This window comes from Kogia breviceps, chromosome 3, assembly GCF_026419965.1.
Source record: "Kogia breviceps isolate mKogBre1 chromosome 3, mKogBre1 haplotype 1, whole genome shotgun sequence".
NCBI classification, from domain to species: domain Eukaryota; kingdom Metazoa; phylum Chordata; class Mammalia; order Artiodactyla; family Physeteridae; genus Kogia; species Kogia breviceps.
In genome coordinates this window covers 168,444,763-168,467,411 of record NC_081312.1, presented here as the reverse complement: position 1 = coordinate 168,467,411, position 22,649 = coordinate 168,444,763, and the positions used below count along the sequence as shown (strand labels likewise).

The window sequence follows — 22,649 nt, the reverse complement described above, 5'->3', positions numbered from 1 at the left end:
TCCACTTCTGTTTGTGTTTGATTATTTCCTTAATAAAAAGTAAAAAGAAAAAAAATACTTAGACATAGGCATAACTAATAATGATAGAATATGGAATTTTATCACTGAAATAGTATTCGTTTTGCATGCATTTTATTTAATCTCTCACAATTGCCAAGTTGCATTAATATGTTCTGCTTAACAAAATAGTGTCACGTCACTAATAAACGTCACTGCGTCTACAGTGCTGACATTCTTTTACTCTTACAGATTGTCTTGGGTAACATAATGCCAGCTGAGCGTAAAAAGCCAGCAAGTATGGAAGAAAAAGAATCTTTACTAAACAGCAAGGAAAAAGACTGCAGTGAAAGGCGACCAGTGAGCAGCAGGGAGAAACCAAAAGAGGAGATCAAGCTTACCGCCAAGAAGGAGGTTATTAAGGTCCCTGAAGATAAGAAAAAGAAACTGGAAGAAGATAAGAGAAAAAAAGAAGACAAGGAACGCAAGAAAAAAGAAGAAGAAAAGGTGAAGGCAGAGGAGGAATTAAAGAAAAAAGAGGAAGAAGAAAAAAAGAAGCATGAAGAAGAGAGAAAGAAGCAAGAAGAGCAGGCGAAACGACAGCAGGAAGAAGAGGCTGCCCAGTTGAAGTAAGAACGTTTATTCTAACTATTGATGTGCAGGAATGGGAAGATTGGAATGCTTTGGAAAAACAATGATTATTTGAAATAAAACTTCCAGGGTGCAGTTTCTTGAGAGTTGGGAGTATCTTAATTTACTTGTTCTGTTAGTTTTACTGACGAGTGGCATGCTTACAGTGCTTTCATTCTTTAAATTAAATAATAGTAATCTTTAATAAGTATTTTTAGAGGTGTGGGCCAATCTGGGCTGTTTTTGTTTTTTAAAAAAGCTTTTTTTCATGGTACCTTATGCCATCTTTCTAAGTTGAAAATCTTTAGTTTGTTTTTTTCTTTTTGGCCGTGCCATGCGGCTTGCAGGATCTTAGTTCCCTGACCACGGATCCAGCTCGGCCCCTGGCAGTGAAAGTGCCAAGCCCTAACCACTGGGATGCCAGGGAATTACCGAAAATCTTTAGTTCTAAATGGCTGCTATTTGTTGAGTTCTTATTATATGCCAGGCACTACGATTGTATCAGTACGTCTCCAAGGCAGTCTAATGAAGTAAGCTTTGTGATCCTCATTTTACGGATTAATAAAATGAAGCTTCAAGAGGTTAAATGACTTGCCTGAGGTCACAGTAAGTAGTAGAGCAGCTGGGATTTGAACCTATACTGGGCTGACTTTAAAACTGTTGTCCTTAAGTACAATTCCATAATGCCTCCCATTCTTACCTTTATCTAAATCTATTTTTAACCATGTAAATCTGTGCAAGTGATATAATGAAATGGTGAAAAATGAGGTAGTTCTCATGGGAAGACTACCAGGATGTAGCAGAAATGACAGTTGTTGAATAGTGCATGAGCTCCTCCCTTCATATATATAATTTAAAAAGCTGTTTGCAAGCATGAATTTTCATGAATCTCTAGAACAGCTCAGCTACCTACTTTCTTACCAAAGTTCTTTTGTACCTCTATTTTTAATGAGGAACTGGAGCCTTGGGTCTGAAAAGCAGTAGTAGTGACCTGTTTTGGAATATTCAGAACCATGATTCTTGAGAGTTTCTTGCTTATTTTCTATTTTAGTTTTAAAAAAAGAATTCACAAGGTTATTTAATTTCACTGTAAGTTTTGTTTTCTCACCCCTCCTATACAAAGAGCTTAAAAAAACAACAGCAACCAAAACCCCAATTTCTTACTGGGAAAAATTCAAGGATGCAAAAAGTAGAATGAAATGATCTACCACCCCTCCCCATCTACCCAGCATTAACAATATGCATTTTTTTCCTTTGGAGTATTTTAAAGCATCACATTATTTCACCTGTAAATTTATAAATATAAATAAATAAATACGTTGTGTGTGTGTGTGTGTGTGTGTGTGTGTATTCATTGTATATCTAAGTGTTTCTAATAAAGACGATAATGGAGTTCTTGAGTGCATATACGTAATGAGTTATGCTTTCTTAACGTGTACTCTCACTGCTAATCTTGTGTTTCTGTGTGGCTGGGAGGCTTCCAAGAGATACTCACATGTCCCTGTTCCCAGTGGTAGACGCAACTCTCTGTTAACATATTGTGGCTGTTAGTGGAAAAATCATAGAATTATAGGGTAGCTCAGGGATGGTTATCTCAGAAAGATGAATATCTATTTTATTAGAAATTTATATGTATATATTTATTATTATTATTATTATTATTTTTGTGGTACGCGGGCCTCTCACTGTTGTGGCCTCTCCCGTTGTGGAGCACAGGCTCCGGATGCGCAGGCTCAGCGGCCATGGCTCACGGGCCTAGCCGCTCCGCGGCATGTGGGATCTTCCCAGACCGGGGCACGAACCTGTGTCCCCTGCATCGGCAGGCGGACTCTCAACTACTGAGCCACCAGGGAAGCCCAGAAACTTATATTTTAAAGTTACATATTTTGGTATCTCAGAAACCTCAAAGTCAGATTGTCTCCACTCTCCCACGCCTGCCCAAGTTATTTTACTGCTTCTATAGTTTAAACATGTCCCATCTTTTTAGTGGAAACATAGGTAGATTTGTTTTTAATTATTCTTTTCAGGATACACTGAGTCTGTTAACCTTTTATTAAAGTGCTTTTATCCTATAGTTCTTCTGGTTCCTATACAAGCTTTCTTAATTACACTTGAATTTTAAGACCTAAACCTAGCAAGTACTTTTTTTTTTTTTTTTTTTTTTTTTTTTTTTTTTTTTTTTTGTGGTACGCGGGCCTCTCACTGCCGTGGCCTCTCCCGTTGCGGAGCACAGGCTCGGGACGGGCAGGCTCAGCGGCCATGGCTCACGGGCCCAGCCGCTCCGCGGCACGTGGGATCTTCCCGGACCGGGGCACGAACCCGCGTCCCCTGCATCGGCAGGCGGACTCTCAACCACTGCGCCACCAGGGAAGCCCAGCAAGTACTTTTATTAATAAAGGTTTGTTTAATGCTGAAGTATGGAGAAATGGTACTTAACATCTCAAAACATTTTAATGCATTCTTTTATAATGTTTATTCTTTAGTTAAAATATTCTTTGTGGACATTTTTTGTTTTTCTGTTTTCCCAATGCTTTTATTTGTTTTAGGTTATCTTTCCCAAACGTATTACTTTATGTTTTCTCATATTAAGCATCATGTGTTTTATCCATTTATTTATTTTATTCAGCTTTATTGAGTTAGAGTTGACAAATAAAAGTGTTTTATCCATTTAGCTTGCCAGTTGGCAGAATGGTTTTTAATCTAGTTATTCAGAATCCTCTGCTCTGCCACTTTTGGTGTTATCAGTAGAATGGGTTCTCATTATCTTAAGTCATTAATCAGATGTCTTTAGTAGTGAAAGGGCCTCTTGCATCTTTTGTTCCTCTTGGATTCTGTTGCTTTTCTGATCACCTTTTCATTGGCTTTCAGTCTTATAGGATTCATCAGTGATGCTTCAAAATATACAGGGTATTTTACTTACGTGTTTGTTTGTTTTTTATATAGAGAGAAAGAGGAATCCCTTCAGCTTCATCAGGAGGCTTGGGAACGACATCAGTTAAGGAAGGAACTTCGTAGCAAAAACCAAAATGCTCCAGACAACCGACCAGAGGAAAATTTCTTTAGCCGACTAGACTCAAGTTTGAAGAAAAATACCGCTTTTGTCAAGAAACTAAAAACTATTACGGAACAACAGAGAGACTCCTTGTCCCATGATTTTAATGGCCTAAATTTAAGCAAGTACATTGCAGAGGCTGTAGCTTCTATTGTAGAAGCAAAGCTAAAAATATCTGATGTGAATTGTGCTGTGCACTTATGCTCTCTCTTTCACCAGCGTTATGCCGACTTTGCCCCATCACTTCTTCAGGTTTGGAAAAAACATTTTGAAGCAAGGAAAGAAGAGAAAACACCTAACATTACCAAGTTAAGAACTGATTTGCGTTTCATTGCAGAATTGACAATAGTTGGGATTTTCACTGACAAGGAAGGTCTTTCCGTAATCTATGAACAGCTAAAAAATATTATTAATGCTGATCGGGAATCCCATACCCATGTTTCTGTGGTGATTAGTTTTTGTCGACATTGTGGAGATGATATTGCTGGACTTGTACCAAGGAAAGTAAAGAGTGCTGCAGAGAAGTTTAATTTGAGTTTTCCTCCTAGTGAGATAATTAGTCCAGAGAAACAGCAACCTTTCCAGAATCTTTTAAAAGAATATTTTACGTCTTTGACCAAACACCTGAAAAGGGACCACAGGGAGCTACAGAATACTGAGAGACAAAACAGGTGATTTTCAAATGTTTCTCAGAAATGAGAATTTATTTTGGAGCTCATACTTTAAAAATTTTAAAGTCTTCATGCCACTGAAAGAACTTTTGGAAAAGGGCTCATTGCAGGTGATTTCTTAACATTCCAGGAAAATTTCACAGTGTAACAATCTAAGTACTCATGTTTAAATGTGAGTCTTCGATAGATTTTGTTTCTGATTTTAAAAGAAATCTGGCAAGTATGTGGTGATTTTTACTTTGTGGATCTGTTTTCTTCCTGTGATTTAAAAAACTCCTTAATGTTGAGGGATAAGTTTTCTTTTTCTGTCACTTTAACTTATCTGCTATTTTTCTGTGTGTTTTGCTGTTCCCGCTCTATAACAGGTTTGCTTTCATTGTTTTGTATTTTAGTTTATTGATGTCACTGTTGATACTCACTTTTTAAGAGAACAAGTCATTCATTATCAGTGATATTTTAGATTAGAAATTTGGAAAATAGTGTACCAAAGTAGCTGTGAAAAAATTCTTCAAGTGCAACTATGCATTTATGGGAGTCTTTCTCCTGGGGACATCCATTCAAAATTCTAAAGGAATGTGTGTGCCTGATTTAGGCCACCTTTGCCAGTTACAAGATACTGTAGACTACTGTGTAGCATCTGTACCTAGAAGGCATCAACAAGCTAGAAGTTGATGCAGTTGGTGGGTATTAGGTCAACTTTATGGAGAGTTGGATTTGGAGGAGGGCTGAAGGGCTACAGAAAGGAGGCAACAGCAGTAGCCTTTGGTTGGATACTCTGCAACTATTTAAAGTGCATGTATGGGGGAGAACACTTATTCCTATAAGCCTGTAGTTGGGGAGGACTGACTGGTTTAAGTAGTTACCACTAGAAGGTGATTGACTCAACCAGAAAAGACTGCAATAGTGTATGCCAGTAGTTTAGTTAGGTCAGGGGTAAGATAGGTGCAGAGACTATATGGATAAATCTTTGGTGGCTGAAGATCACTAAGAGGTGAGAATTTAAGATGGCAGTTGTGCTCCTTAATGTTTCTTTAAAAAAAAAAAAAGCATCCTCCTTTTTTGCTTTTGAATAGCAAGGACTGTTTTTATTTATTTATTTATTTATTTATGGCTGTGTTGGGTCTTTGTTGCTGCTCACGGGGTTTCTCTAAGTGCGGCGAGCAGGGGCTACTCTTTGTTGTGGTGCGTGGGCTTCTCATTGTGGTGGCTTCTCTTGTTGCGGAGCAGGGGCTCCAGGCACACGGGCCTCAGTAGTTGCAGCACGCAGGCTCAGTAGTTGTGGCTCGCGGGCTCTAGAGCACAGGCTCTGTAGTTGTGGCGCACGGGCTTAGTTGCTCCACGGCATGTGGGATCTTCCCGGACCAGGACTTCAACCTGTGTGTGTTGCATTGGCAGGCAGATTCTCAACCAGTGTGCCACCAGGGAAGCCCTTGCAAGGACTGTTTTAAACTTTGAAGAGGCTACTTCAAAATATACCTGTATAGCCAGTAATGGGTTGAAAAGGAAGTAGTGGTCCTCTATTAATAATTCTCACATATTTAACCTTTCTTTTTTAAAATTTATTTATTTTATTTTATTTTTGGCTGCGTTGGGTATTTGTTGCTGCTCATGGGCTTTTTCTAGTTGCGGTGAGTGGGGGCTACTCTTCGTTGCAGTGTGTGGTCTTCTCATGTGGGATCCTCCCGGACCGCGGCACGAACCCGCATCCCCTGCATCGGCAGGGGGACTCCCAACCACTGCACCACCAGGAAAGCCCCTCCATTAGTTTTTATAGCTGCCTTGTCAGTCTTGACTTTTTGTTACACCTAAAGACTAATTTCTCAGAGTAACTGCTGCCCAGCCAGTTCTTCACCTTGAACTAGTGAAATAATTTTTTTATACCTAATACAGACTTAGCTCGTTGAAACTGTATTTAGATACTTTTGGCATATTATGTTAGCCTAATGGTAATCAATGATGTGTATGTGTGTGTGTTTGCTGCACTGCGTGGCTTATGGGATCTTAGTTCCCTGACAAGGAATCGAACCCAGGCCACGGCAGTGAAAGCACTGAGTTCTAACTACTGGATCACCAGGGAAGTTCCAATGATGTGTATATTATTAATTGTACTTATGCATTGGTCACATTTAGATTAGATAAGCAGACCTTTTTTTTTTTGTTATTAAAGTCACGCAGGAAAATTTTGAACAGGATCTTGTGTTGAGAGCACAGCTTTGTGGCCTTTTCCTAGAAACTTACTCATTTTAATACAGAACTATTAACTATGGTTGGTTATTAGAGGAGGTTATTTACTAAGTGTAAATTGACCTTAGCATGGTAGCAGTTATTTTATCATAGGGACTGTCCAATTCGATGTAATAATTTAGGGGAATGTGAGAATCTTAATCACAATGTAGAAAATAATTGGCGTATAGCTTAATAAGTCACTCATGCTTTAGGATAGCTTCAACTTGAGCAGCCTCTGTAGTGAGGATTTAAATGCCTGACTGAGCAAAGAAGACATGAGGAATTGGTTAGTACAGAGTCCCTACTTGGCCTAATGTTAGTCTCCTTACTTCTAAGAGGGTACGTTACAGTTAAAATGACCAGTTTCCAGAAGTTTCTCCCTCCCAGTCATTATCCAGTAGGTGTTTTGAAGTTTTTCTGTATCATAGGAATAAACCATAGGCAATCGTTTTTTCCCAGTAAGGTTTCTTTTAGGCATGATAATACTAGAATCTAAGTGCCAAGCTAGTGAGTATTTAATGCTCATACATAGTTGAATACTTTAAGCCTTTATTCAATCTCAATAATGATGGTTTTTAAAAAGTGACTATATTTTCAGTCTATGGATTATAAATGCTCTTGGTCATTTTAATTAACTTGGGAGATGGCACTGTGCTTAGGGGTTGTGAAGTGTTAGTCTGTTCTCATTAAAATCTTAAAAATTTATTTAGCCAATTAAAAAAATAGAGTAATAAAATCTCTGGTGTTTTCTTTAAAACACTGTAATGAATGAATGAAGACGGTGACCTATCAAATCTCAGCTGTTATCTCAGCTGATAGATTTTAGATAGCTACTTCTGTTTCTAGCCCCCTGAGGGATTTACAGCTGTCAGCCAGCAATACAATTGACCCTAGCGTTGGGTGAATTCTGATAAATTTGAATCTATAAGCTTTTCCTACTTTAAGTACAAAATCTTATTTTTAAAATGCATTTGGTTAAGTGATTGATCTGGGGAATTAAAATTAATATTTACACATTTAAAAGGTCATTTAGTAATATTTGCCAATTTAGAATTAATAGCTTTACTTCTTGCTAAGTTTTGTTTTATATGTTCAGTGCTCTTTATACTTGAAATGCTTTGTACTTTGAGATACTAACCTCATTAAGGTAATACAACCTAGTATTTTTTTGACATTTAATAAAAATTGGATGAATAAATGATTTAATTTTATTAGATGTAACTTAATTATGTAACAGTTCATTTCTAGCAGTATAGTGAAATCATGAATTCAGATACTAAGGCAGAATTCTTGCTTGAATAATTCTGAAGTGTCTTAATTTCTTTTTTTTTCTCCTTAATTGGTGGGAGTTGGGGTATGTTTCTCTTTTCAGTACTGGTGAATTATGACCTTCATGATTGCATGCTCAGTCCAACAGCAGTAAATGATTTAAAGTTTAGTAAGGAAGAAAAATGTAGGCTTTTTCCTTGTTAATAAAACCAGGGAGGTTTCTTTTTTTTTTTAATTTTTGAATTTTATTATTTTTTTTATACAGCAGGTTCTTATTAGTTATCCATTTTATACATATTAATGTATATATACCAATCCCAATCTCCCAATTCATCACCTGCCCCCGCCAGAGGTTTCTTTTATTATTGCAAATTCATGAGACATTATTAATAGTGTTGAAACCTGAAAGCACATCAACCTGAAATTAAATAGTGTTGCTTTTACCTTTCACATTCTTTCCAGATAAGTTGTACCCTGCCTTTACAGGGAGATTGTTTAATAAATTGTGTAGTAATATTTAAGCACTATTAAAATGTTATATCACTGTGCTTTAGACTTACAGAGGCTTTAACAATTTTATAAGTGCTTCAAAATTGTTACCTCCTTCCAGATATTTTCCAATTCTGAGTCAATGACTTTGACATAGTTGGTTAATAAATCTTTGGGTACAGTTATGCTTAACCATTGCTCTAGTCTCTTTTCATATAAGATTGTACAACATCTATAACCAAATTCTAAAATGAAACCACAAGAAAATTTAAGTTCTCATGAGAATTTGACAGAGTGCTAAAGGAGATGAAAAGTGAAACCTAGTAGTTTTTCATGGGTCTGCTTCATGGTTATTTTTTCAAGATTTGGCCATGTGTTCTATGTTGTTTTGCATGACTCCGTAAGAACAAAGCTAAAATGGATTTTCTGTGGTCTTTTCAAGATTTTTTTCTTTTTTAACTTGGCTAATAGAAGATCAAAATAATACTTGGCATTGAAGTTCTTGCATTTTCTGCAGTGAGCTCTGACTTTTTTTTTTTTTTCACGAGAATACTGTTTTACATTGATATAGTGCATCAGATGTATGATTTCAGTTGATCCTCACAGTACCCTTGAAAGAAATACCTGTATTTTGAAGGTGATAGATCCGATTTAGGGATTAAAGAGCTTGCCCAATGTGACTTGGATAGCAGATGATAGAATCAGGTTCTTTCCTACCTTTTCATTCTGTATTTTTCACATCTTCTATAGTACTCATTTTCATCTGCATTTAGTACTTATTTTTTTATTATTATTTTTAATGTTATATATTTTTAAAATTAATTATTTATTTTTTTCTGTGTTGGGTCTTTGTTGCTGTGCGTGGGCTTTCTCTAGTTGTGACGAGCGAGGGCTACTCTTTTTTAGTTTTTTTTGTTTTTTATTTTTGGCTGTGTTGGGTCTTCGTTGCTGTGCGTGGGCTTTCTTTAGTTGCGGTGAGCGGGGGCTACTCTTGGTTGGGGTGCGTGGGCGTCTCATTGTGGTGGTTTCTCTTGTTGCGGAGCACGAGCTCTAGGTGCGCAGGCTTCAGTAGTTGTGGCCCGTGGCTCAGTAGCTGTGGCTTGTGGGCTCTAGAGCTCAGGCTCAGTAGTTGTGGTGCATGGGCTTAGTTGTTCTGTGGCATGTGGGATCTTCCCATACCAGGGCTCGAACCTGGGTGCCTTGCATTGGCAGGCAGATTCTTAACCACTGTGCCACCAGGGAAGTCCTAGTACTTATTTTTAAGGTGTCTAGTAAACTTATTAGCTACTCAGGATTTACAAAGTCAAATCCAAACAAAAGAAGGACCCAAAAGAGAATATAAAACGAGAGCCTCAATGTGGGAAGGCTTGCCTTTGATATATGCATTTGAGAGACATCCTAATTCAAAATAAGGTACCAAGTGGATAATTTTAATTTTATTTGAGAGGCAGTATAATCCAGTAGTTACGAGAATGGACTTTGGAGCCAGACTGCTTGGGTTCAAGTTTTAGATGTCATTTACTCATTCTGTAACTTTGGGCAAGTTACCTCACATCTCTGTGCTTTGGTTTTCTCTTCTGTAAAATGGGATAACAGTAGCACTCTACCTCTGAAGTACACGTGAACAGTGCAGTGAACTCATATGTGTAAAAGCATTTAATAACAACAGTATCTGGCACATTGTAAGTATTCAGTAAATGTTAGTTCACCATTAATAGTATATTGCCTGTTCAATCCTTCAGAAAGGTTTTGAATGAGAATTTCTCTTTGTGCCTTTTTATGATTTTGAAAATTTGTATGTTAAACTTCTTAAACTTTCATGGGTTATTTTAAAAATTCATTTTTTAAAACAATACAAAACAACAGAATAAACACTATACAAAATAAAAGAAATAGCAAGAAAGTCAGGCAATAACAATAAAAATGAAAAAAATGGAAAAAAAAGAAAACCGAATGTCTCAATACTAGAATTTTTTGAGGCATCTGTGGCTTTTCTTATTTATGAGATATAATGCTTGATTCCAGAATGGACTATTTGAAATTTTCTGTCAGTTTTATAATATTAAGTTAAATTAAATATTAAATGTAATATAAAAAACACTCCAGAAATCAAGGATTGATGTACTTTAGGGGGTCCTCCCAGATAGTGATATCTCATATTTTGGGTGAAGGAGGTCTACTTTCTTATTTTTTTATTACAGTGAATAAGACTTGGAATTCGTTTTGTTTTCATTGCTTACTTTTCATATCTTTATGTTACCATTTCCTCCCTATCATTCAGTGATACCAGGAGAGAGAATGAACTTGTTTATAATATATTTAAGAGTGATACTCAGTTATCTCCAGTTAGGGGGATTGGCAAACTATGGCCTGCAGGCCACATTAGGCCCACCACTCGTTTTTGTACAGCCGGTGAGCTAAGAATGGTCTTTACCTTTTTACATGGTTCAAAAAAATCGAAAGAAGAACATTTTGTGAAATAGTAAAACTATATGACGTTCAGACCTCAGTGTCCATAAATAAAGTTTTGTTGGAACGTAGTCACACTCATTTGTTTACATATTGTCTGTGGCTGCTTTTGTGCTATATCAGCAGAGTTGAGTAGTTGCAACAAAGACTATATGGTCTGCAAAGCTTAAAGTAATTATTATCTGGCGCTTTGCAGAAAAAAGTTTGCTGACCTCTGGTTTATGACAGTCTCAGAATAATGGCTTCGAAGAAGCTTTGTGTAATAGATGTGTTTCTGAAGAGATTGTAATTAAAGTGATATGTGATGAATCATATCTTCAGCTTGATTTTGCTTAGTGATATATTCCCATGGAATGTACATAAGAAATTTTGGTAAGATTTATACTGATGTACAGAAAAGGTACTCTGGTCAAAGGTGCTGTGTATATTTAGTTCCCTCATACAGGTCTAAAATTTAATCAGACTGGAAAACTTCCATATGGACTTCATAAACTTATAAAAACTGACTTATATAGTACATTAACTAGAAACTGTTTCATTTAAATTTCATTAGAACCTCTAAATGACTAGGGATTTAGAATTTTCAGGTACCTGTGATGGGTTCTTTCTTTGCTTGAAGTCTGTAGTCTATTACATGCTACAGGATTAGTCAGATGTTTAGGAGATGTATATTAAATAAATGGTCAAGGAAAAAATATATATGACTATATAAGTTTTGTGTATAACAGAACTCTTCTAATGCATTTCATTGGTATCCTGTACTGCTTTCTGAGTGCGTAGTATAAGATTGATTAGAAAACCAGTCAACCAAAATCTGACCCCCCCCCCCCCCACTATTCTCATTAGACAGTAACCTAAACACTTGTAAATTAAGTAGTTAGGTAAATTAGTACTGTTAAAAGTTTAATCGTGGAATTGAGGTTTTGGGAGGACTAGGGAGTATCTCTGAAGCTTCAAAGTTTTAACTGGTTCCAGGAGAAATGGAAAGGAACTGAATGCATACAAAGGGACCCCTCATAGAATTCAATCACTTTTAATTTACCCATGCAAAGTGCCAGGCAAAAGTCTGAAAGTGAAGTTGATACTGGAAAAAAGAGTTCATTTTCTGTTCTGATAAAATAGTCACCACCTTGCTACAGCTTGTATGTCATAAATCCTTAGTGAATATTGTATAACCTAAACTGGGTGTATGTTCTTCAGATGACCAGAAAGTCAACTTGTTAGAGAAATAAAGTTCCAGGTTCATGGTATTTTGAGATATTTTCCAATTTCGTTTCAAGCTGAAATAATTTTGCATGTTAGTTGTCATTAGAGGTTTTGAAATCCCTTGGAACTATTATCCCTTTTAACATAATTTGTTTCTGAATAAACTCAAGTTTTTATTAATTAACATTTTTCCTAATAATTGTAGAACATTTTAGAGTAGCCTGCCTTTGAGTATTATTTATTCAAATTATTTAATTTTAATGGCTTTTTTAACTTCAAAAATGACGTGACTTCTAATTAAAAGTTCTAACAAGCTCATTTAAAGTAATGTCAGTCATTTCTTTCATGGCTTGAATATTTTTAAATGCTTGGGTTTTTGCTTTAATTTTAAAAATTCATTCATAAAACTTACTGAAAGAAACTTTGTTTTTGCCTATAAAGTTAGTCTGAAATATATGTTTGAAGAGAGAAAGAAACTTCTTTAATGACAGTGTTGTTAGAAGAATACTTTTTAGCCTGGATTATTATGGTTAAACTATCTTGGCATTTTATCTATTTGTAGAACGATATTGTCTAATGTGTATTTAAATCACAAGAAAATGAGTGAAAAATTCTCACTTTAGATCCTAATAGGCCAGATTTGGGGAAAAAAAGAATTGGATTTAATGAATAATAATTGATCTTTTTATTGATCTATCTTGTGCTTGTAAATGGGAACTGCTATTCCTAAAAATAGAAAATGTTGGTATTTGGAATATTGTAGCATTTAAACAAAAGTTTCTGTGGATAAGAATGGGATAAGATGGGAAACTTTGGAAATTGTTCCAAGTAAGCAGGGCTAAATAAGTGTAGGCATGGATTTTCTACTTCATTTTCTATAACTTTTAAGGAGATAACACACAAAAAACTCTTCTCATTTTATTCACTGTTCATAAGGAAACTCAAAACAAGGAATAAAAAATACTTTTAAATATTACTTTTGAAAATGACTTAATTTACAATTTATAATTGACTTTTTGAAATCCATATTGTATTTGTATTAAGGTTTATAAATTTCAGATGTTACACTACTACATAAATATTTAGTTGTAGAAAAATTGGCTCCAGCTATAGACATTTCAACCATCTAAACTACTACAGTAAAATTTTTACTTTATACAATTTGAAAGTTTTCATCACTTTTACATTTCTAATTATGGGTGGCTTATTAGTGAACTGTTTGCAGAGTGCAGGAGTACTTGTGTCCTCTGCTTCTCAGGGCAGCCTGGCCTTGATTAAGTGGGTTTGCTCAGTTCGTATTTGTTAAATGGATAAATAACTAGTGCTTGCACAGTAGCTTGAGAATTGACTACATGGAAGATGTAGGCTTTTTCAGGATAATCTCGGATCAAATCATTGTGAAATGTTTAAAGTTACTGATTCTTTCTATAACGTGCTGTTTCTGAAAGCCAACTTGTATGTCTGACGGGAATATGGCTGTAACAAAATACTAAAAATTAGTGGCATACTGTTGAATTTTATATTTCTGCAAGCATAATTGTTAATCACACTTCATGTTTTCTGAAGAACCAATGTGAAAATTTAATTGTTTAAAAAATTTTAATTGTTTAGGTGAATTTGATGTACAAGTTTTAATTTCAGATATGTCTTGAAAGTTAAGTATAAAAAATAAGTTGTTAAAGAAGATTGTGTTAATAAGCTTGTGTGATAAAGTCAAATTTTATGGAACATTCCCAATGTAATAATACATGATCCCATCTATTTTGATAACATTATCAGATTATTTCATCATTTGTTTATAGGCGTATTCTACATTCTAAAGGGGAGCTAAGCGAAGATAGACATAAACAGTATGAGGAATTTGCTATGTCTTATCAGAAGCTGCTGGCAAATTCTCAATCCTTAGCAGACCTTTTGGATGAAAATATGCCAGATCTTCCTCAAGACAAACCAACACCAGAAGGTAAGATATCCTTAAAAACAAACATTGTGATATTTTTTAGTAAGTACTAATCACTTATATCTTAGTCTTCTCAGATGTGTAATATTGAAATGGATGTTTTGAAATGTCTTTAAAATTTTTTAAATGATGAAGTAGTATTAAGACCTAATAAGAACATTGAAAATCTACTTAAAATGCTTTTCTGAATGGAAAAGGCTTTGCACTTAGAGAATAATAATTAACTCATATGATGATATGATGAATTTCTTCAGGTTCTTTTCTTTTTTAATAATAAATTTACTTATTTATTTAATTTTTGGCTGCGTTGGGTCTTCATTGCTGTGCGTGGGCTTTCTCTAGTTGCAGTGAGCAGGAGCTACTCTTCATTGTGGTGCATAGGCTTCTCATCGCAGTGGCTTCTCTTGTTGTGGAGCAGGGGCTCTAGGTGCACAGCCTTCAGTAGTTGCAGTGCGTGGGCTCAGTAGTTGTGGCTCACAGGCTCTAGAGCACAGGCTCAGTAGTTGTGGTGTGCAGGCTTAGTTGCTCCGCGGCATGTAGGATCTTCCTGGACCAGGGCTTGAACCTGTGTCCCCTGCATTGGCAGGTGGATTCTTAACCACTGCCCCACCAGGGAAGTCCCTTCAGGTTCTTTTGTAATAGATATCCTTAGATCGTGTCTAACAGGGGCCTGTCTTAAACTATACTTGGAGCTACAGAAAGATTTACTTTATTTCTTGGACAGGTAATAAGGTGAATTGGACATTTGGGATACTAATATTTCTGTGCTTATTTTTATTTGTAATTTAGTTGTTTTGAATGGTATATTATCTTAAATTGTTACTTAGAACTAAAGCCTACTTTGTAGTTTTATAAGATAAATTGTTTATCATTTTGTAAGATGAGTTACTTTCCATATTATTTCGAAGGTGTTTTAAACTTCCTTTTTGGTAAGGCTCCTAATATACTATTCTAACATATCACACCAACTACTTGAAAAATTACTTTCGGTAGATAAATGTTAATACATTATTAATCTTAAAACTGTCCGAAAATCCTATTTACTTAAAAATCTTAAGAGTGAAATATTTGTAAAGCGGCCTTTTATAATACAGGAAGGTATTTTGTATTTTACATCCTCAATAAGAAAATACCTGTTGTATACTGTGAATACATTTATGGTCCTTCCGTGGTATCTGCAGGGGATTGGTTCCAGGACCTCCAACGATGCTCAAGTCCCTCATATAAAATGGCTTAGTATTTGCATATAACCTGCACACATCCTCCCCAAAACTTTAAATCATCACATAGATTACTTTTAATACCTTCTACAATGTAAATGTAAATGCTGTGTAACAAAGTTGACAAAGTTCTGCCATCATTTTTATTTTTTATTTAAAATAAATTTATTTATTTATTTATTTATTTATTTATGGCTTCGTTGGGTCTTTGTTGCTACGCGCAGGCTTTGTGGTTGTGGGGAGCGGGAGCTACCCTTCATTGCGGTGTGCGGGCTTCTTATTGCAGTGGTTTCTCTTGTTGCAGAGCACAGACTCTAGGCACACGGGCTTCAGTAGTTGTGGCTTGCAGGCTCCAGAGAGCAGGCTTAGTAGTTGTGGTGCACAGGCTTAGTTGCTCCGCAGCATGTGGGATCATCCCGGACCAGGGCTTGAACCTGTGTCTCCTGCATTGGCAGGCAGATTCTTAACCACTGTGCCATCAGGGAAGTCCCTTTCAGGAATTTTTGTTTTGTTTTTAATTCTGGTTTCTGCTCTGTTAGATTCTTTTTTAAAAAATCAGTTAACTAATTGATTAATTTTTGGCTGCATTGGGTCTTCGTTGCTGCTCGTGGGCTTTTCTCTAGTTGCGGCGAGCAGGAGCTACTCTTCCTTGTGGTGCACAGGCTTCTCATTGCGGTGGCTTCTCTTGTTGCGGAGCAGAGCATGGGCTCTAGGTGCATGGGTTTCAGTCGTTGTGGCATGCGGGCTTTAGAGCACAGGCTCAGTAGTTGTGGTGCACGGGCTTAGTTGCTCCTCGGCATGTGGGATCTTCCCGACCAGGGCTCGAACCCTTGTCTCCTGCATTGGCAGGAGGATTCTTAACCCCTGCACCACCAAGGAACCCCTCAGGATGAATTTTAATCTGCAGGATCATTCTCTAGTTTGGAGAGATGCACAGTGAGGATAGATAAAATCATGAATGGTCTCATGATCATGAAGCAGGAAATTAGTTACTTTTAATGTTGAGTTTAAGAAAGTGTAGTTGTAAGGTAGACTCTGTGTGTGTGTGTGTGTGTGTGTGTTATACATGGTTTTCCACTCTCTACTGAAATATCTATATATTTCTTCATCATTCCTTCCTTTCCTTTCCAGTTATTTATCAATTGACCATTTATGGCAATCTGTCTTATATACCAAGTTAATACCAAAAGGAGGGTTGCTTCTATTTTTTAATTTTTTTTTTTTTAAGGAGGGTTGCTTCTTAAGAGTTTAAGATAAGATACTAAGGGCTTCCCTGGTGGCGCAGTGGTTGAGAATCCGCCTGCCGATGCAGGGGACACGGGTTCGTGCCCCGGTCCGGGAAGATCCCACATGCCGCGGAGCGGCTGGGCCCGTGAGCCATGGCCGCTGGGCCTGTGCGTCCGGAGCCTGTGCTTCGCAACGGGAGAGGCCGCAACAGTGAGAGGCCCGCGTACCACACACACAAAAAAAGATAAGATACGAAAAGGAGTGTTGCTTCTTAAGGGTTTATGGTAAGATAAACCATAAACTTGTGATGATAGTTATGATATAAATTGTACAGAGGGTTGCGAGTCTTAAAAAAATGCTTCATAGGGGAGGTGGGACTTTAAGCTGGATGTTTAGGAATGACCAGGCCTATATATTTCTTATATTGGTTTTAAGTTTTATGAAGGTGGGCCTAATATATTAAATGGCTACTTAATCTCATATCAGTTGCTTAAAACATTGAAGAGAAAAGCATCTTTGTGTGTGTGTGTGTGTGTGTGTGTGTGTGTGTGTGGTACGCGGGCCTCTCACTGTTGTGGCCTCTCCCGTTGCGGAGCACAGGCTCCGGACGCGCAGGCTCAGCGGCCATGGCTCACAGGCTCAGCCGCTCCGCGGCATGTGGGATCTTTCCGCACCGGGGCACGAACCCGTGTCCCCTGCATCGGCAGGCAGATTCTCAACCACTGCGCCACCAGGGAAGCCCAGAAAAGCATCTTTATCCTACGCTTTCCTCTTGTCTGTCCTGGTTTAGAGCTCTACTTAAAACACAGTTTGTGATTTTCTGGTAAAGATGGTTACATGAACAGTCCAGAGTGCTTGTGGATTGAAGAAGCGTCTGTTAATCAAAACATTCAAGGTTCATTGGTTTTAATTCCTTGTGATTTATTTTATTGTAGAGCATGGGCCTGGAATTGATATATTTACGCCTGGTAAACCTGGAGAATATGACTTGGAAGGTGGTATATGGGAAGATGAAGATGCTCGGAATTTTTATGAGAACCTCATTGATTTGAAAGCTTTTGTTCCAGCCATCTTGTTTAAAGATAATGAAAAAAGTTGTCAGAATAAAGAGTCCAACAAGGATGATTACAAAGGTAAATGCTGGAGGACAAATTTTTTTATATTAAAGTGCTATAAAGATTAGTTTCAAAATAATATTTGTAAAAATTTTTTTTTATTTACTAGTTTTGTAATACAAACATTGAGTCAATAGATTAAATGAATGACAGAATAATATGGACATCTGAATTAATTTGAGTCCACTTTAGCTAATCAGCTTTATCTTCCCCTCATCTTTACCACAGATCCTCATGCCATGTATGTCTCCATTCATCAATTCATCAATCCATCCATCTGTTCATTTCTTCAGTGAACAGATGGCATACAGAATCAAAGAAGTTATGGTCTTTGTTCTCAATGAGCATAATATATTAAAAAAAATCTGAATATATCAAATTTCTTTCTACATCTATAAATGTAGATTCTAAGACAAACGATGCAGATTTTGTGAGTATTTGTGTTTTTTGCTGCAGGATTTCAATATGACTTTTAATTCAGAGGTACTGATTCTTTGATTTCAAACAGAGGCAAAGGAACCAAAGGATAATAAGGAGGTATCAAGCCCTGATGATTTGGAGCTTGAGTTGGAGAACCTAGAGATTAATGATGACACTTTGGAGCTAGAGGGTGGAGATGAAGCTGAAGATCTTACAAAGAAACTTCTTGATGAGCAAGGTAAACACTTTTGCCAAAAATTTAAACTTTTGACTAGTTGGTTTTTTTCTTTAAATGTCTGTTTTATTTTATTTATTTCTGGCCACACTCTGTAACTTGTGGGATGTTAGTTCCCTGACCAGCGATTGAACCCAGGCCCTCGGCAGTGAGAGCACAGAGTCCTAACCACTGGACCACTGGGGAATTCCCAAGTTTTGATTAGTGTTTCTACACAAAGCCCTTGCCTGAGAATATGGGTCTTTACTCTTTTATTCCTTGTTTTCCTGTTGTTTCTAGGCCATCACTTTTTTAGAATTTGATTTGGAACAGAAATACTACATGTCCTGTATTATGTGACTACAAACTTTAGTGATAATCTGAATCTTAATAGTATTTCTTATACTTCTCTACTTGCTAGCATTGTCCTTAATGTATTAATTCTGATGTAATCTTTACAGTCGTAACATAAGTGTATTTGAAAGTTGAGAGATAAAAAGACAATTAGTATATCAGTTCATCTGTGGTAATTTTATGTCTTTATAACTGAGTAATGTTTTATATTTAGTAATAAAAATATCACATTGTTAATTATTTCCTGAATACTTCCCATCAAGTTTCTTTATTAGTTAGGATTCTTTATTAGAAAGATACCTTCTGTCAGTATTGCTTTCTCTCTATGGGCTTCATTGTTTCCTACTGCAGATTCTGTTTATCCATGTCATGAAGGGAGGGAGGCATGGCTAGAGGCTACCCTTGGCTCAAACCAGTTAGTAACATCAGAAGAAAAGAGGGCTTGTCTTCCACTGTCTGTGTATAAGCCTCATGGAAGGACTTGGCTAGTCCTGTGTCATGCTTGCCTGTGGCCGAGAGGAGTGGTGGTGTCTGTGCTTGGGCATCACCCTTCCTCATCAGAATCCCATGGATTGCCTTCGAGGGCAAGCGATGATCGTACTGTTAATTGAAGACATGGGAGAAGGGTTGCGTGACAGATAAAAATAGCAGATCTACTATAAAACTACATGCAACTTATGACTTCTCATGTAAAAGTTTGCCTTTTTATAGTTGATATCTGAAAGACAGTAGTGATTTTGGGTTATGATTCTAAAGATACCCACACTTTCTAGGGTAATACCTCAAAAAATGCTTCATTTTTTCATGAGTAAGAAAAGTGCTCTAGATTATCTATGCCCCAGATAACTTCTTACTGGATGTTTTTATTCTTACATTGTCTATGTATATATATATATTTAAACCTGTTTAAAAACCAATTTCATATTAGAACAAGAGGATGAAGAAGCCAGCACTGGATCTCATCTCAAGCTCATAGTAGATGCTTTTCTCCAGCAGTTGCCCAACTGTGTCAACCGTGATCTGATAGACAAGGTATGATTGCCTCTGTGTGACTTTACTCAAGCACGTAGACCTTGTAGGATAGTTTGAATTAGGAACGTCTATGGTTTTTGCACTGTTTTGGCTGTAGAGTTAACCATTTCTTCAAATGGAATCTAATATGGGAATTCAAAATAAACACATACAGTGGTAGCCAATTTGTAGATGTTGTGTTTGGGGGTGGAACTGTCTTTAGAATCCTGTTAGCTTGACACCTCTCCCCTTTACATAGGGATTCCTGAGTGTGGGAAATACTGTGTTAGACCAGAAGTTCTTAAAGTATGCTCTGTAGATTCCTGGTGTCTTCTGAGGCACTTTCAGGGGGTCTGTAAGGTCAAAACTCTTTCCATACTAATACTAGGATTTTTTTTCCCCACTTTTTCACTGTTTTTGGCATTTGCAAAAGTGATGATGGGTAAAGCTGCTGGCATTTTAACACAAATCAAGCTGCATGGGTAGCAGACTGTACTAGTAGCCACTGCTGTGCATTTGCAATTAAAAGAACAAGGATACTTTCACTTAAGAATCTCTTTGATGACTCCATAAAAACTGGAGTAATTTTGTTTCATTTCAGTCTTTGAGTACACTTCCTTTTAACTTGATAAAATAAGGACATGTAAAGCACATATACTATCTCAAGGTTGCCTCGAGAAAAGGTTGCCTCAGTCACTTGTGTGATTGAGTTGCAAGCTAAACTAGTTGCTTTTTACATAGGATACCCTTTTTACTTGAAAAAACTGATGTACGAACTGTGGTTATTCAGACATGGGTGTTTAGCAGACATTTTTCTAACATGAACAGGTGAACCTCTCACTTCAAGGGAAACAACTAAAAGTTTTTATTGCCAGTGGACAAATTTGAGTTTCCAGCAAAAATTAGAATTTTGGAAAACTTATGTCCACCACCATAAGCTTGACATCTTCCCAGTTCTTTTCTGAAGAGGCTTTATTGGTGAAACTTTTCTGATAAGATGAGTGGTGATGTTAAATAATGTAATTCAAAAATAAGTGTAAGTGTTTGGAAGATCTGCATAGCTCAGTGAACCATTGTTCTGAATTACCAGTACATAAGGTCAACAAAATCTTGATTGGATATTAAAAATTCACTCAGTGCAAGATAGGCCAATGGATTTTAATCTAGCAGAGCATGAGAAGTTGATTGATACAGTTTTAGATTTCACATTGCAACTTATGGTTAAGAAACTACCACTTGTCAAGTTTTGGTGAAGTATCAAAGAATATCTATAATTACTGAAAACAATATTAAAATATGCCTACCTTTCCAGCTACATATATGTGTGAAACTGGAGTTTATTTTCTTTTTTAAAAAAATTATTTATTTATTTTTGGCTGCGTTGGGTCTCTGTTGCTGCGTGCAGGCTTTCTCTAGTTGCGGCACGTGGGCTTGTTGTGGAGCACGGGCTCCAGGTGCTCGGGCTTCAGTAGTTGCAGCATGCGGGCTCAATAGTTGTGGTGCATGGGCTTAGCTGCTCCACTGCATGTGGGATCCTCCCAGACCAGGGCTCGAACCTGTGTCCTCTGCATTGGCAGGCGGATTCTTTTTTTTTTTTTTTTTTTTTTTTTTGTGGTATGCGGGCCTCTCACTGTTGTGGCCTCTCCCGTTGTGGAGCACAGGCTCCGGATGCACAGGCTCAGCGGCCATGGCTCACGGGCCTATCCGCTCCGTGGCATATGGGATCTTCCCAGACCGAGGCAGGAACCCGTGTCCCCTGCATCTGCAGGTGAGCTCGCAACCACTGCGCCACCAGGGAAGCCTGGCAGGCGGATTCTGAGAATCTATAGATAAGAGAATCTAAGGTATCTTTTAGAAGAGTACCACTCTTCTGTCGCTAAATTTCTTTTTCATTAAAAGAAAATTTCCAAAAAATGTTAACAACTAATAGATTTATTGGTATTTCTATGTGAATTAATATTTTGAAGATTTCTCAGTTTTGACTTCTAAAACAGTAACTGCTGATAAAAATATTAACCCACAAAAACAAAGTTCTTTCAGGTCCTTAATAATTTTTAAGAGTGTAGAAGACTCTTGAGACCCAAAGTTTGAAAATCATTGCTTTAAATCATTTAAGTCAAGGTGTAACGTAATCTTTTATCCTTTTTTCTCCCCATAATGTATTGAGGGTTCCCTGTAGAGTACTGTAGACATGAAGTTGTTTTTTGACTTTCAGCTTGTTTAGCTCTTCTACAAATAATTTAGATGTGTTTCAGTAACTATTCATATAATCACATAGGCTTGAAAAAAATTCCAAATTGGCTAATCACCTCTTGGAGTAATTAGGTCAATGTACAGTTTTCAAAAACTTAGTAATTATAGCATTTATTTCTGTTTTCTGAAGAGATAGTCTCTTTTTTTCTTTCATCTGTAGAATATAGCAGAGACTACCTTTTAAACAACTGCTTATTTTCCTAAGGTTGGGATATGATTGAATTTTTCCCTGCTAAATTTTCATATATTCACTGGATATCAGCAGGATGAGAGATACCTTGACATGCCTGCCACACCCCTGCAGCCATTTTGAGTGCTATCCTGAAAGCTGAGTGGGAAGATCTCATGTGAATCTGTATTGGAAAGTATCCTGCAGTGCCCAGCTCAGTAATGACCATATGTTCAATTCTGGGTTAGCTCTTGGAGGTTCAGATGGAAAATAGGAGGTTACCCTGCCCTGTTGGACTTCAGTGGGTTCCTCCTGGGAGTCACCTTCCTCATGAAAGGAATTTTTTCCATCTATATTGGCAGAGGTCCAAATGGCTTAAGAGGGAAAAGTAGTTGGGAAATAGAAAAATCTAAGAATTCTTTTGAATTCAATGCTTATGTAACAATATATAACCCGAAGTGAAGATTTCTTTTAGGTGACTTCTGCAGGTAATGTCATTCATGGTGATGCTTATTTCTGCATGCATTTGATGATCAGAAGAGTTTATTTTTACTTAAAAAAATAAAAAATGATTGTTGAGCTGTCTTTCATTTACTTACAACGTTTTGAAACAAGTTTTCAAAAACTGCTTGTTGAGTTGTCAGGCAGCACTTGTAACCTGGGCAGACAGACACCACCCCAGTGATTCCTTTGCTTT

The 22,649-nt window shown here is 36.9% G+C and overlaps 1 protein-coding gene across 4 annotated transcripts in view; it reads left to right on the top strand.

Moving 5' to 3' along the window:
* UPF2 (UPF2 regulator of nonsense mediated mRNA decay) overlaps positions 1-22,649 on the top strand; it is a 210,224-nt gene that overhangs the window by 4,780 nt on the left and 182,795 nt on the right. For all 4 annotated transcript variants that reach the window (XM_067030264.1, XM_067030263.1, XM_059056674.2 and 1 more), the window contains exons 2-7: positions 250-626; positions 3,571-4,350; positions 13,812-13,972; positions 17,352-17,549; positions 18,040-18,189; positions 19,448-19,551. In XM_067030264.1, the coding sequence (XP_066886365.1) occupies positions 268-626; positions 3,571-4,350; positions 13,812-13,972; positions 17,352-17,549; positions 18,040-18,189; positions 19,448-19,551 (1,752 nt within the window). In that variant the 5' untranslated portion in view covers positions 250-267. The remainder of the gene's footprint in view (positions 1-249; positions 627-3,570; positions 4,351-13,811; positions 13,973-17,351; positions 17,550-18,039; positions 18,190-19,447; positions 19,552-22,649) is intronic.